Source organism: Oncorhynchus tshawytscha, linkage group LG14, assembly GCF_018296145.1.
Source record: "Oncorhynchus tshawytscha isolate Ot180627B linkage group LG14, Otsh_v2.0, whole genome shotgun sequence".
Taxonomy (NCBI): Eukaryota; Metazoa; Chordata; class Actinopteri; order Salmoniformes; family Salmonidae; genus Oncorhynchus; species Oncorhynchus tshawytscha.
In genome coordinates this window covers 27,712,699-27,729,492 of record NC_056442.1, presented here as the reverse complement: position 1 = coordinate 27,729,492, position 16,794 = coordinate 27,712,699, and the positions used below count along the sequence as shown (strand labels likewise).

Below are 16,794 nucleotides of genomic sequence, written 5' to 3'. Positions count from 1 at the left end.
GAGCTCGTTCTTTAATATCTCTGGACCATAGGAGAGACTAACGCTACTGAAACGTTCCACTGATCTGTAGAGCAAGCTGCCAGAAGAGGAACACTATTGAAGCCTATTGAGCAAACTAACACACACGTACGCATACGCACGCAGGCACTCACACACTCCCATTCATGTTTCCACATTCATGAGGGAACAGTACAACATCGCTCTCTCTGAATGTAAGGTCAGGAGTTGTTCCTGAATGGACCAGGAAACACTCCTGTCCCTAGCTACATGCATTGTGGTTTGGGAATCTCCTCCACAAGGGGGTTGGCTCACCCAGCTGACACAGGTTCCCATGGAGCCCTGCAGGACACCTCCAGGTGCACTCTCCACTCCTAGGGTCACAGGTCGCCCCACCTGGACAGTCACACTGATGCCCACAGCCACTACCATAGAACCCTGGATCACACTCTGGAGAGAAACACACGCACGCACACACACGTACACCCAGACACATACACACAGACACACACACACACGTGCACATAGACACACACACACGTGCACACATACATAAACACAGAAGAGGAGCTTCACTATCATCCAGACAACCATGAAACAATGTCATTTTTCTTTTTCAATAACCTCAATATCTGTGTATTGTATTGTCTGAGCCAGAACAGCTAACCTTGCTGACACTGAGAGCCATGGTGGCCAGGTTTGCACAGACAGGTCCCGTTCTTGGGATGGCAGCCCAGGGAATGGTCCAGAACACAGTCACACTCCTCAGAGCAGCCGACACCATAGGTCCACCTGGGACAAGCTGGAGAAGGGAAGGTACTGTCAGTACATCTCTAGGATCAGGGACCAAGCTACAGAAAGGGAATTAACATAATGTTCTTCATCCGTCACTACTGCAGTGTTCCTACAATCTGGTCCAAGAGACACAGGCAGTGCAGGCTTTTGTTCCAGACCAGTACTAAGACACCTGATTCAACTGAACTGTTTAGTTTATTAGCTGAATCAGGCTGGAACAAAAGCTCCAGAGGGCAGAAGAACACTCCTGCGCTACATTAAGATGTCAGTCGTGGTGGCTGCTGGGTACTGTAGTCTAGAGGATACGGGTACTCACGCAGGTGGCAGAAGCGCCCGTACAGCCCCGGGGCACACAGGCAGGCTCCATAGAGACGGTGGCAGCGCCCGTTGTTGGGGCAGTTACAACTCCGCCTACAGTGTTTCCCAAAGTATCCTTGTGGGCAACCTGTCAACAAGACACAGAAGAGTTGCACATGTGGTTAGACCAGATTTTGCCCTTCCAGCATGTAGCCTGGTCCGTGCGTGTGTTTGTGTGTGTGTGTATGTGTGTGTGTGTGTGCGTGCGTGTGTGTGTGTGTGTCAGTCCCTACCGTCCTCACAGAGCTGGCCCTGCACCCCTGGTGGGCAAACACACCTCCCGGTCACTGGTTCACAGGAGCCCCCATTCTGGCACCGACACAGGCTGTTACAGGCCTGTCCATAGGTCCCTACAGGACAAGCTGGGAGGGGAGAGAGAGAGAGAGAGACATTCTATCACTTGTCTTTCATATTATCTTCTTCACATGAGGGTCTTTCTTAGCTTTTTGCACTTCCCACATTAATCCCACACGGTTTGTATAGAAATGACCACAAAACCCAGCTGGACCTTCTAAATGGGTTCAGTAAAAGCCAGTCAACATTCCATGTCACACTTCTTCTGCACAACTGGTTGATGAACCTCTGAGGGAAAACGTGTCAGTTAGCAATTAGTCATGTTTGTAGCCACGTGGCAATGTGGCAAGCTAGGCTAGTGCAAAATCAGTACATAACAAGTTCTGAGAAAACTGAATATTTTTGGTATAAAGATTTGTACCTTACTTCTATTCCTCTCTGGTTACACTGTATCCAGGCAAACACAGCACTGCCTTCCATATCTAACACATGCTGTCATGCAAAATGCAATAGCATGTCTACATAGTGTGCATTATGAACACCAGCTCTTTCCATGACATAGCGAAGGGGATACCTAGTCAGTTGCAAAACTGAACGCAGTAAACCCTTGAGGCTGTTCTGGGTGCAACTCAATAGCAGGAAGGTGTTCTTAATATTTTTCACAGATCAGTGTATAATAATATTCTCTTCTCCACTGTGGTAGTTGTCTTCTTCCCAAGCTAACGATTAAAACCTAATGAAATGACAGAAATGTCCGTTCTCTGCTATGTTTTCAATCTTCCCCACTGGTCAGGGAAAATGGCCTCATCATAACCTAACTTTTCTTGGTGTGAATTTGAACACTAGCCCAAAGGAGCATGTTTAAATGTATAACAATGACTGATTGTTATGGATTTATCCCTACGTGGCTCCACAATTCCAAACATAATTATATCCCTGGTTCAGGTCCAGCCCAAAGACACTCATTAATCATGTTTGGTTGTGAAACAATGGCTTCTGGTCTCTGTGTCCACTGTCAAACACAGTGTTTGACAGTGGACATCCCTGGCCTGGGGGCTGTATTCTGTCTATGGGGCACTTGGCCACTCTCCAGGTCAGATCTGGGTTCATATACCTAACCCTGAGGACTAACCAATCAAATAACTGCCTGCTCAATAATATGCACTGAATAACACTGAAACTCTATCAGGTGATTGATGATCTTCAAGGGTTACAGTGATAATAAGAGAAGCTGTGGAGAGGAGAGGAGAGCAACTTACTCTCGTTGCAGATGACGCCAGTCCATCCAGGTGTACATTCACAGCGGTCTCTGTCCGCCCCACACACTGCTCCGTTCTCACAGTCAGCACAGCTCACACCACAGTCATCCCCAAAGGAATCATCTAGACACACTGAGACACACACACAATCAAACCATGGCATGATTTACAATTTTTGCCACTTAAGGTAGGTCCAATGTCTGAGACAGAGTATATGTGTGACAACGTTGATCATCAACCAGGCATGTATGTAAGCACTGATTCGCTACCTATGTGGCTGACCAGGGTGAGTTCCCCTCTCTGTGCCTCTTCCTCCTCATCATCACCATAGGGTGAGTGCAGGGCTGCAGTGTACTGCAGGAGCTGAGGGGGCAGTCGGAACAGCAAATCTGGCAACCGGTGCACTTCCAGATCCTCCTCCGGTTCATCCTCCTCTTCATCTTCATCCAGGTCACTGTCGTACAGCGCTGCATTGGGACAGACGGACAGACAGACAGACAGACAGACAGACAGACAGACAGACAGACAGACAGACAGACGGAGAGGAGACACTCAGAACACTTTCACATTCAAGCACATTTACATTACATCTAACTATACTATATTATACTATACTGTATTACACTATACTATATTATACTATACTGTTTTATACTATACTATTCTATATTATACTATACTATATTGTATTATACTATATTATACGAAATTATACTGTAATATACTATAATATATTATACTATACTATATTATACTGTATTATACTATACTATTTTATGCTATACTATAATATACTCTACTATATTCTACTATACAATATTATACTATAGTAAACTGTATTATACTATACTATGCTATACTATAATATATTATACTATACTCTACTATTTTGTACTGTAATATACTGTATTATACTAAACTGTACTGTACTATACTATACTATCATTTACATGACATTCATTTGAATGCTCAAGGTGATTTTATCATTACTATAGCCTGCTGTTGGAAAACATCACAAATGTCTCTCAGAGTTACTTTCACATGTTTAAAAACAATGTATAGAAATTCACTGTGAAATTACAGCATAGTATAGCATAGTGCAGTAAAGTATAGTATCGTACATCATAGTATATTATAGCAGAGCAAAGCATCAGAGGGGTTGGGTTAAATGAGTAAGACACATTTCAGTTGAAGGCATTCAGTTGTACAACTGACAAGGTCTCCCCTTTCCCTTAGTATAGTATAGCATAGTAAAGTAGAGCATAGTAGAGCATAGTTTAGTATCGTATAGTATAACTTAGCATAGTATAGCACAGTATAATATTATGATCAAATATCACTCACAGATGCAGGCTCTCTGGTCGTTGTCCAAACGGAAGCCCATTGTGCAGAAACACTCGTAGGTCCCCAGTGTGTTCACACAGTGGTGTTCACAGACAGACCTCTCTGCCAGGCACTCATCAATATCTGACAAGACCGCAAAACAATAGGAAGTACTTTGCATATTTAGAAGGTACTATACAAGTGTCCAATTTGCATTATCAAAACTAGTGCAATGAGTTATTAGACACTGTCAATGCATAATCATCTTCTCTGTGATCGATCATCAATGTTGACTGCCACGGTCAAATGGATGCCTAAACATGCCCCTTCAAGTCTATCAAATCAAATCACATGTTATTTGTCACATGCTCCGAATACAACACCTTACAGTGAAATGCTGACTGACAAGCCCTTAACTAACAATGCAGTTCAAGAAATGGAGTTAAGAAAATATTTACTAAATCAAAAAAGTTAAAAAATAAAATAAAAAGTAACACAATAAAATAACAGTAACGAGGCTATATACAGGGGGTGCAGGCACCGAGTCAATGTGGTACAGGTTAGGTGAGGTCATTTGTACTTATAGGTAGGGGTAGAGTGACTATGCATAGATAATAAACAGTGAGTAGCAGCAGCAAACAAAGGGGGGTTGATTAATTGTTCAGCAGTCTTATGGCTTGGGGGTAGAAGCTGTCAAGAGTCTCTAGATCACTGTGTTGAATTTCATACTGACCATACTTAACATTCAGTCACCTCTTATACAATAATGTAAACTCAATCCAGAGTCAATTTGGACCAAGATAATGAGTGGATGCTGGTCAACGTATTAACCTCTTACCATTGCAGCCACAGCCATCTGCATGGAGCCTGTAGCCTGCCTTGCAGCTGCACTCATAGCCCCCTGGGTAGTTCTTACAGAAATGACTGCAGCACGCCTCCCCACTCTCACACTCATCACTGTCTGGGGAGGTACAACAAAAGATGATTGTTCATTTGGGCACGCAACGGAAAACATTTCAATACATTTTGCAACGGAAATTGTTTCAGAAGAAATATACAATACCAGTCAAAAGTTTGGACACACCTACTCATTCAAGGGTTTTTCTTTATTTTTACTATTTTCTACATTGTAAAATAATAGTGAAGACATCAAAACTATGAAATAACACATATGGAATCATATAGTAACCAAAAAAGTTTTAAACAATTCAAAATATATTTTAGATTCTGCTTTTCCTTCTCTCCGTGGTCCAACTCATCCCAAATCATCTCAATTGGGTTGAGGTCGGGTGATTGTGGAGGCCAGGTCATCTTATACAGCAATCCATCACTCTCCTTCTTGGCAATCCCATAGAGCAGTGGTTCCCAAACATTCAACCTCCAGCTGCGTACCCCCTCTAGCACCAGGGTCAGCTGCGTACCCCCTCTAGCACCAGGGTCAGCGCACTCTCAAATGTTGTTTTTTTGCCATCTTTGAAAGGCTACCACACACCTACTATACGATGCATTTATTTAACATAAGAATGAGTGTGAGTTTTTGAACACAACACAGCTCGTGGGAAATAACAGAGAGCTCTTATAGGACCAGGGCATAAATAATAATAGAATAATAATCAATAATTTTGCTCTTTATTTAGCCATTTTACAACCTTAATTGTTCATCAACAATTGTGAGTAACTCACCACAGGTTAATGAGGGTGTGCTTGAAAGGATGCACATTAACTCTGCAATGTTGGGTTGTATTAGAGAGAGTCTCAGTCTTAAATCATTTTCCACACACAGTCTGTGCCTGTCTTTAGTTTTCATGCTAGTGAGGGCGGATAATCCACTCTCACATAGGTACGCGGTTGCAAAGGGCATCAGTGTCTTAACAGCGCGATTTGCCAAGGCAGGATGCTCTGAGTGCAGCCCAATCCAGAAATCTGGCAGTGGCTTCTGATTAAATTAAATGTTCACAGAACTGCTTGCTGTAATTTTGATGAGGCTCTCTTGTTCAGATATTGGTAAGTGGACTGGAGGCAGGGCATGACAGGGATAACGAATCTAGTTGTTTGTGTCGTCCATTTCGGGAAAGTACCTGCATAATTTCGCACCCAGCTCACTCAGGTGCTTCGCTATATCACATTTGACATGGTCCGTAAGCTTGAGTTCATTTGCACACAAAAAATCATACAATGATGGAAAGATCTGTGTGTTGTCCTTGTTAATGCAGACAGAGAAGAGCTCCAACTTCTTAATCGTAGCTTCAATTTTGTCCCGCACGTTGATGATATTACTAGTTTATCTAGCATATAATCGATGCGGTGCCTGTTAATTTCTCATTGAATCATAGCCTATTTCGACAAACAGGTGATGATTTAACAAGCCCATTCGCGAAAAAAGCACTGTCGTTGCACCAATGTACCCAACCATAAACATCAATGCCTTTCTTTAAAATCAATACACAAGTATATATTTTTAAACCTGCATATTTAGTTAATATTGCCTGCTAACATGATTTTTTTTAACGAGGGAAATTGTGCCACTTCTCTTGCGTTCTGTGCAACAGAGTATATGCAGCAGTTTGGGCTGTCTGGCTCGTTGCGAACTGTGTGAAGAACATTTCTTCCGAACAAAGACAGCCAACTTCGCCAAACGGGGGATGACTTAAAAAAAAGCCCATTTGCAAAAAAAGCACAATCGTTGCACGAATGTACCTAACCATAAACATCAATGCCTTTCTTAAAATCAATACACATAAGTATATTTTTTGAAACCTGCATATTTAGTTAACAGAAATCCAGGTTAGCAGGCAATATTGCGTTCATTGCACGCAGAGTCAGGGTATATGCAACAGTTTGGGCCGCCTGGCTCGTTGCAAACTAATTTGCCAGAATTTTACGTAATTATGACATAACATTGAAGGTTATGCAATGTAACAGGAATATTTAGACTTATGGATGCCACCCGTTAGATGAAATACAGAACGGTTCCATATTTCACTGAAAGAATAAACATTTTATTTTCAAAATGATCGTTTCCGGATTTGACCATATTAATGACCTAAGGCTCTTATTTCTGTGTGTTATTATATTATAATTAAGTCTATAATTTGATATTTGATAGAGCAGTCTGACTGAGCGGTGGTAGGCCGCAGCAGGCTCGTAAGCATTCATTCAAACAGCACTTTCGTGCGTTTGCCAGCAGCTCTTCGCTGTGCTTCAAGCATTGAGCTGTTTATGACTTCAAGCCTATCAACTCCCAAGATTATGCTGGTGTAACCGATGTGAAATGGCTAGCTAGTTAGCGGGGTGCACGCTGATAGCGTTTCAATCGGTGACGTCACTCGCTCGGAGACCTTGAAGTAGTTGTTCCCCTTGCTCAGCAAGAGCCGCGGCTTTTGTGGAGCGATAGATAACAATGCTTCGAGGGTGGCTGTTGTTGATGTGTTCCTGGTTCGAGCCCAGGTAGGGGCGAGGAGAGGGACGGAAGCTATACTGGTGCACTGGCAATATTAAAGTGCCTATAAGAACATCCAATAGTCAAAGGTATATGAAAACAAATGGTATAGAGGGAAATAGTCCTATAATTCCTATAATAACTACAACCTAAAACTTCTTACCTGGGAATATTGAAGGAACCACCAGCTTTCATATGTTCTCATGTTCTGAGCAAGGAACTTAAACGTTAGCTTTTTTACATGGCACATATTGCACTTTTACTTTCTTCTCCAACACTTTGTTTTTGCATTATTTAAACCAAATTGAACATGTTTCATTATTTATTTGAGGCTAAATTGATTTTATTGATGTATTATATTAAGTTGAAATAAAAGTGTTCAATCAGTATTGTTATAATTGTCATTATTACAAATTAATTAATTAATCAGTATCAGCTTTTTTTGGTCCTCCAATAGTCGGTATCGGTATCGGCATTGAAAAATCATAATCGGTCGACCTCTAAAAAATATTCTCTCATGTTGTCCTGGTTTCCAGTGGTTTGCAGAAGAGGATGTCTTCCTTAATTGACCCTCCATAAATGTAACGGACATATACCAGGAGCGTTGCCAGGCCCGCCACGTCTGTTGACTCATCCAGCTGTAACGCATATAATTCACTGGCTTGTATGCAAAGCAGTAATTGTTTCAAAACATCTTCTGCCATGTCACTGATGTGTCGTGAAACAGTGTTGTATGATGAAGACATTGTCTGTATAGTTTTGTGGGCCTTTTCCCCCGGCATTGTCCGTCCCAGCCATACCCACGGCAGCAGGAAGAATTAAGTCCTCCACAATAGTATGGTGCTTGCCTGTTCTAGCTACTCGGTAGCTTACCATATAAGGTGCTTCTAGCCCCTTCTTATTAATGGTATCTGTTGCTTTTATACATGTCTTACTACTTGAAAGTTGTCTTTATTCTCGCTCAAAAAACTCCCGTGGCTTATTTGTCAAATACAGACTACCTGTATTTAACATTGTGTTGTTATTTCGCTGAACACTAGACGGTTGAATTTTATTTTTGGCAGCGAAAGGAGGCTACTCAGGCGAGAGAAAAAAAACTCACCCAAATGTATAGCCCCGTTGGAAAATATAAATGTACTGTTTGAAAATGTGAAGAAAAAAAAACATGAATAATTGTATAATAATACATATTTTTAATGTGAATCACATTTTTATTTGGCGTACCCCTGACGGCATTGTGCGTCCCCCAGTTTGGGAATACCTGCCGTAGAGGATGATGGACTGTCGTTTCTCTCTGCTTATTTGAGCTGTTCTTGCCATAATATGGACTTGGTCTTACCAAATAGAGCCGTCTTCTGTATACCAACCCTACCTTGTCACAACACATCACAACTCAAATGCATAAGAAGGAAATACATTCCACAAATGAACTTTTAACAGGGCACACCTGTTGATTGAGAGAATGCCAAGAGTGTGCAAAGGTGTCATCAAGGCAGAAGGTGGTTACTTTGAAGAATTTGTTAAACACTTTTTTGGTTACTACATGATTCCATATGTGTTATTTTATAGTTTTGATGTCTTCATTATTGTTCTACAATGTGGAAAATAGTGAAAATAAAGAAAAACCTTTGAGTGAGTGGGTGTGTCCAAACTTTTGACTGGTACTGTATGTATTTGGTGCTTAATTAACAAGACCCATATTTGATCTGTTCCTTCTTTACTCGCCATAGACTAAAGAACGAAATTGACTAAACGAGAATGACTAAACCAGGAGTTTTTCCTTACCTTTTGACCTGACCAGGAAAAACTCTGACAATGATGACCCAACAGAGAGTACCCACCCACACAGGTCTTCCTGTCCTCAGCCAGTTGGTATCCTTGGTTACAGGAGCAGAGGGGTCCGTTGGTGGTGTGTTCACAGTGGTGGGAGCATCCTCCGTTGTTCTTCTCACAGCTGTCCACGATCTCCATCTCAATGCCTGCAAATAGGAGGATACAACCAGTCAAGTGAAGGCTGGCACCCAACAACAGTATCCGTTTGCAGTACACCAAAACATTAGCCATCTTTCACACGTTAGCCATCTTCCACACGTTAGCCATCTTCCACACGTTAGCCATCTTCCACACGTTAGCCATCTTCCACACGTTAGCCATCTTCCACACGTTAGCGTCACATGAACATACTGCAATTAGGGTCAGGGAGATTTTCCTGATCATGTCACCTGACCAGGACAAAGTCCTGTCTTTAGTTATAAGCCTACGACGAGGGACCCAGGCTTCTTTTTGGCCCTAACCATCATATTACACAACTGTGATTTTACCTGCTTCAGTTGAATTTACTGAATGTAAGTCACTTTGGGTAAGAAGAGCATCTGCTAAATGACTCTAATGTAAATGATCATGTATACTCACGGTAGCACTGTTTTCCGTCAGCGCCCAGCTCAAAGCCAGGGTTACACACACAGCTGAAAGAGCCCAGGGTGTTGACACAGCGATGGGCACACATGGCCTGGCCCGAGCTGCACTCATCTATGTCTACAAAGGATAGCATGAGATACTGTAAGTCAATAGAGCACAGTCACAAAGCACAAGCAGAGATTATATTACAAGGATCCCATTTTTATTGATATGAGGCTATGATTGAGGCTACGAATACAAGCTAGGTACAACATGACCACTTCCTCTGTTTTCGAGGCGGGGAAAATGCTTCTGGTTAAGAAATTGACTTGTGGGTCAGTGATCTGCTCTTGACCTTTCATCATAGTAATGCTAAAGCACAAGCCTGGTGGTGGGCTGCTCTGGGTGATTATGAAGCATATTGCAAACACACACACACACAAAGGCATGCACGCACTCACACACACACACACACACACACACACACACACACACACACACACACACACACACACACACACACACACACACACACACACACACACACATGCAAAGGCATGCACACACACACACAAAGGCATGCACACACACACACACACACACACACACACACGCAAAGGCATGCACACACACACACACGCAAAGGCATGCACACACACACACACACACACACACAGAGTGTTGTGTTTAATGAAGTTGCCTGAACCCTATAGCCTTCTAGCCACCCCATGTTATAGTAGTAACTTCCAGCCATAGCATTAATCAGCTTTAGGCCCCACACACAGCTCCAGTCATATATTCGACCCCGGAGGGCTGGGTCATAAAGCCTCAGCTCTAATGGCCCCGGGACAATGGCAGCTCTATGATGAATGTTGTCCATGAGCACTGATTTGAAGAATAGCAAACGTTTACATTAACGGAGTGTCAGTTAAACCACCATTAAAACTCAATGTTCACAAAGTTCATGAGTTGGATAGAGGTGATGGCTATGATTTTTCAGTGGCCAGTTCTCAATGAGGGCTTTAATGGACTAGGCTTGCTTTCTTAAGAGGGTTCGTGGTGGTGGAGATTTATAGACAAGTTCGTAAAAGTCTCTTTCACTCTTGGACATTTCTGGGAAGGTTGTCTGCATGTAACAGCATATTGAAATATGAGAACCATAGTTTGTGTGTGTGTGTGTGCATATCAGCGCATTTCCAGACATACTGTACATGTGTGTGCTCTTACCCTCACAGCCCTGGCTGTCTCTGGCCAGTGTGTACCCTGGTCTGCAGCTGCACTCTGCTTCACCGTCCACAGAATGACATAGCTGAGCACAGCCTCCATTCCTGTCCACACAGGGGTCCCTCACTGACAGACAGACAGACAGACAGACAGACAGACAGACAGACAGACAGACAGACAGACAGACAGACAGACAGACAGACAGACAGACAGACAGACAGACAGACAGACATATAGACAGACAGAGAGAGACAGACATATAGACAGACAGAGAGAGACAGAGAGACAGACAGACAGAGAAACAGACATACAGACATACAGACATACAGACAGACAGACAGACAGACAGACAGACAGACAGACAGACAGACAGACAGACAGACAGACAGACAGACAGACAGACAGACGGGGCAGACAACCACAGAGGGCAGACAGACCAGGCAACAGTCAGCACAGCATGTGACTTTATGACCTTGTGTCAGTGTCAATTTGCTGAGAAAGTTTTACTTAGTCATGTCCTGGTCATGTCAAAACGGAAACCTTCCTCCTGTTCTTTATATGTAACTCTTTGCTCTCCATTCTAACATAAAGACACTATTGTTGTAACTGTAGGGAAGTCAGAGCACCATATCCAGTGTAGTCAAGACTCACACTCGCAGTGCTTCCCATCCCTCTTCAGCTGGTAGTTCATACGACACTCGCACTTGTAGTGGTCGTTGCCCACGTCCACACACTTCTGTTCACAGCCGCCATTCTTCACCGAGCAGGAGTTCACAGCTTCATAGTTGGGACAGACAGAAAGACAGACGCATGAAATGAACAACTTCATATATGACAGACTAGAGAAAAATATTTCTGTGTGCAAATGAAATGATGTGGCAACTGTCAGGAGAGAGGTATTCGACAGCATGCTGAGGTAGTGAGAAGTGTAGGATCTTAATGTAATCACTCTTTTGTCGCTGAATTTTATGCACAGCAGGAAAAGCAAACTTGTATTGTATTTGAGATTTAAAAAGGCTTCTAAAGTTTACAATTTCCACTTTGAAATTTCAGACTTGATTTGCCCTAACAAAAAATGTATTAACCCCTACAAAAATTACCATTAATTATAATCACATTTTCTGTTGCTGCAGGATTATTTTCATGCTGTAGCAAACTAACTCAAATTAAGATCCTACATCTGTACTTTCGCTAATGTTGTCTTTGATCACCATTTGGTGAGTAAACGAGTAACCCTTCCTAGAGACCTGTCACTAAAGTGTGAATCCAAAGAAGGAAGAACCATATTGTGGGCTACAACACTGTTGGACCAGCTCCATCTTTTCACAACACCATAATGGGAACTTGTGATTACAGAAAGCTCTAAAGACTGGAAATTGGAAAATGATGGTTCCAGGTTCCAGCTTTCTCCAGAGGGTGCCCCTGGTTGGGTTCTAATGCTCTTTCCATCCGTGAGTATCCCTCTTATGATTTACTCCTGTGCTGAGTAACGAAGTCAGTGCTGGGCCTTCAGGGTGCCTTAAAGACAGACCAGATTACACAGACGGCTTGTAAAACTGGAGGGGGAAAGGTTAGCTTTAACTTTGATGACTTCAGCAGACGCAATTAGGAAGCCAAGCAGAGACACCTCCCCTCTCATCCCCCTCATCCCTCAACCACCACCCACCAATCCTGAGTCTACACCCACAGGGCTGGAGACAACAGTGAACTTTGTCTTCACTAACACTAATGCTCCCACACAAGTAATATTTGATCAGGTTTTATTGATTATAGGGAGCAGCAAATAGTGAGTTGGGCATGACCTTTTTTCGAAGTTATTTTTGTTGTCCAGCTCCTGTGCCAATAGGTTGGACCTACATAAACACTCTTAATTTCCAACGTTGGGAATCTAAATCCTTCTCTTGTCCTCCTAATGGAGCCTCGAGCACTTGATGTAGTTTCCCATCACTTCAGACCAACTGGTAGTCGTGTGGTTGAGTAGCTGTGTTCTCTCACGTTGGAACTGGGTGCTGGAGACACAAAACAGAGACACTTTCTCCGTTGGTGGAAGTGTAAATCGCGGTCCAGTCTCCTGGAGTTTCAAAGGCAGCACCAGATGTTAGCTTCGTTAGCTACGCAGGCGCAAACCAAAAAGTAGCGTCATTCGAAATGGCAAGAAGCAAAACCTACTAAAAATGAATTAGGTAGTAAGCTACGGAACAGATGTTGGAAAATGTGTGGAGGAGCTTGTTTGGTTAACTGTGCTTGTGTAATGAGTAACCTTGACTGAGACCTGAATATTGGAGCATTGGCTTTCAATGCCTAAACCAATGCCTTTAGCTCAGAGGGCTAACTTCAACTCAGAGGGCTAACTTTAACTCAGAGGGATAACTTCAACTCAGAGGGCTAACTGTAACTCAGAGGGATAACTTTAACTCAGAGGGATAACTTTAACTCAGAGGGATAACTTTAACTCAGAGGGATAACTTTAACTCAGAGGGATAACTTTAACTCAGAGGGATAACTGTAACTCAGAGGGATAACTTTAACTCAGAGGGATAACTGTAACTCTCGAGGAGGGATAACTTTAACTCAGAGGGATAACTTTAACTCAGAGGGATAACTGTAACTCAGAGGGATAACTGTAACTCAGAGGGATAACTAACTCAGAGGGATAACTCAGAGGGATAACTTTAACTCAGAGGGATAACTTTAACTGTAACTCAGAGGGATAACTGTAACTCAGAGGGATAACTTTAACTCAGAGGGATAACTTTAACTCAGAGGGATAACTAACTGTAACTCAGAGGGATAACTTTAACTAACTTTAACAACTTTAACTCAGAGGGATAACTTTAACTCAGAGGGATAACTAACTCAGAGGGATAACTTTAACTCAGAGGGATAACTTTAACTCAGAGGGATAACTGTAACTCCGAGGGATAACTGTAACACCGAGGGATAACTGTAACTCAGAGGGATAACTGTAACTCAGAGGGATAACTTTAACTCAGAGGGATAACTTTAACTCAGAGGGATAACTTTAACTCAGAGGGATAACTGTAACTCAGAGGGATAACTTTAACTCAGAGGGATAACTTTAACTCAGAGGGATAACTTTAACTCAGAGGGATAACTGTAACTCAGAGGGATAACTTTAACTCAGAGGGATAACTTTAACTCAGAGGGATAACTTTAACTCAGAGGGATAACTTTAACTCAGAGGGATAACTTTAACTCAGAGGGATAACTGTAACTCAGAGGGATAACTGTAACTCAGAGGGATAACTTTAACTCAGAGGGATAACTTTAACTCAGAGGGATAACTAACTCAGAGGGATAACTTTAACTCAGAGGGATAACTGTAACTCAGAGGGATAACTGTAACTCAGAGGGATAACTGTAACTCCGAGGGATAACTGTAACTCAGAGGGATAACTGTAACTCAGAGGGATAACTTTAACTCAGAGGGATAACTTTAACTCAGAGGGATAACTTTAACTCAGAGGGATAACTTTAACTCAGAGGGATAACTGTAACTCAGAGGGATAACTGTAACTCAGAGGGATAACTGTAACTCAGAGAGATAACTGTAACTCAGAGGGATAACTTTAACTCAGAGGGATAACTTTAACTCAGAGGGATAACTTTAACTCAGAGGGATAACTTTAACTCAGAGGGATAACTTTAACTCAGAGGGATAACTTTAACTCAGAGGGATAACTTTAACTCAGAGGGCTAACTGTAACTCAGAGGGCTAACTTTAACTCAGAGGGATAACTTTAACTCAGAGGGATAACTGTAACTCGGAGGTATAACTGTAACCCGGAGGGATAACTTTAACTCAGAGGGATAACTTTAACTCAGAGGGATAACTGTAACTCAGAGGGATAACTTTAACTCAGAGGGATAACTTTAACTCAGAGGGATAACTTTAACTCAGAGGGCTAACTGTAACTCAGAGGGAGGGATAACTTTAACTCAGAGGGATAACTTTAACTCAGAGGGATAACTGTAACTCAGAGGGAGGGGATATAACTGTAACTTTAACTCAGAGGGAGGAGGGATAACTGTAACTCGGAGGTATAACTGTAACTCGGAGGGATAACTTTAACTCAGAGGGATAACTTTAACTCAGAGGGATAACTTTAACTCAGAGGGATAACTTTAACTCAGAGGGATAACTTTAACTCAGAGGGATAACTTTAATCTTGAGTTGTGCTGACGACCGGGATCGAATCTGGTCTCACATGGTCATTACTCACCAATGCAGGTCCTTCCATCAGTGTGCATGCGGAAGCCCTGACTGCACTCACAGTGGTAGGAGCCTGCCGTGTTCACACAGGTCTGCTGGCAGCCGCCATTCAGCTCCACGCACTCATTCGCGTCTACGGAGACAGATGGACTGACAATCAAACCTGGGCTCAAAAAGTATGTGAAAATGTTCAGACTTTGAGCCAATATTCTCAGACACTCTCAAAGCAAGTGTGCTGCAGAACAAGTTCATTTTAATAGGAGGTTGTGCCAGTGAATTCCCTCTATGAGCATTGATGAAGGAAGTTTGAAGGAATGCTTTATTATGATGGAATAATACACAAACCTTTAGACAACATTTGTGACTTGAGCACTCTAACAGACATGAACCAAAAAATGGCCACATTCATCAGGAGACTAATATGTGTGTTACAGTGGATTTGTCCCAAATGGCGACCTATTCCCTATATAGTGCACTACTTTTGACCAGAGCTCTATGGGGCCTGGTCAAAAGTAGTGCACTAAATAGGGAGTAGGATGCTATTTGGGATGTAGTGTTTTCATGGGTGTTCCAGAGGAGAGTGTTAAAGGCCCAAGTTATAGCGATGCTTGTCATGACCCATGACCGTGTCACACTTAGGAATGCAGTAAAAATGTTCCGGCACTGTAGTTCTTTTTTGTTTGACAACAATCTCATAGTTGGACGCTGACACAATAAGAAGGTTGGCTTGATGATGGAAGTGATGACTTCACGAGAGATTGTTTCAGGAACACAATGTTTATGACCACTTTATAGACTAACTCACCACTTTGATACAACTAAATCAACCATTAATGTTGAATCACCAATTGGACACACATTCTCTTCATCAGTGGAAGTTTGCGTACAGCGCTTTGCTGTTAACTCTAATGACTAGGACCAGGAGTATGTTCTGACCACATGACCCGATTAGGAAAACCTCTTGGACCCTTCTTATAGCCCTCTGAATTAGAGTGCAGAGTTCTTCCTGGTCAGGTCATATGGTCAGGGATTCCTCTAGCCCTAGTATTGATGATTCACCACTGACGGTCTTTCAACACAGGTTGTCTGCTATGCAGCAGAACTGAGTGTTTAGGACCATTCCAGAACCATTCTGGTACATCTAAACATATGTTCCATGTTGTTCCATGTTCTAGGGAGCAGAGGCATGATGAGGAGACAACATACCTGAGTGCTCCTCCAAGGACAGTCAACGTTGACGACCCATTTGGAGAACACAAACGAGTCGAGCTGTTTCAACTACTTTCTGGTTCCTGCTATCCCTAGTGGGATTAGCACTGCAGGCAACTACTGGTGATGACAGTAGCACTGATCCAGAGTCAGATGTATTTTCACTCCCTCTAATGGTTTATTTTATGATTGGGCCTAAGGTAATCTGATACCAGATCTGGGGTTAAAGGCATTCTCTATTCATCACAGCAGTCTCAGCTCGTGGG

The 16,794-nt window shown here is 42.6% G+C and overlaps 1 protein-coding gene across 2 annotated transcripts in view; it reads right to left on the bottom strand.

The window, feature by feature from the left end:
* The window catches only part of LOC112266917 (multiple epidermal growth factor-like domains protein 6), a 101,280-nt gene that overhangs the window by 41,278 nt on the left and 43,208 nt on the right, over positions 1-16,794 (bottom strand). For both annotated transcript variants that reach the window (XM_042297256.1, XM_042297257.1), the window contains exons 6-18: positions 15,330-15,452; positions 11,737-11,862; positions 11,089-11,211; positions 9,877-9,999; positions 9,306-9,443; positions 4,864-4,986; positions 4,047-4,169; positions 2,972-3,169; positions 2,703-2,834; positions 1,383-1,511; positions 1,109-1,237; positions 665-799; positions 313-447 (exon numbers count right to left, since the gene is read on the bottom strand). In XM_042297256.1, coding sequence (XP_042153190.1) covers positions 313-447; positions 665-799; positions 1,109-1,237; positions 1,383-1,511; positions 2,703-2,834; positions 2,972-3,169; positions 4,047-4,169; positions 4,864-4,986; positions 9,306-9,443; positions 9,877-9,999; positions 11,089-11,211; positions 11,737-11,862; positions 15,330-15,452 — 1,737 coding nt within the window. The remainder of the gene's footprint in view (positions 1-312; positions 448-664; positions 800-1,108; positions 1,238-1,382; positions 1,512-2,702; positions 2,835-2,971; positions 3,170-4,046; positions 4,170-4,863; positions 4,987-9,305; positions 9,444-9,876; positions 10,000-11,088; positions 11,212-11,736; positions 11,863-15,329; positions 15,453-16,794) is intronic.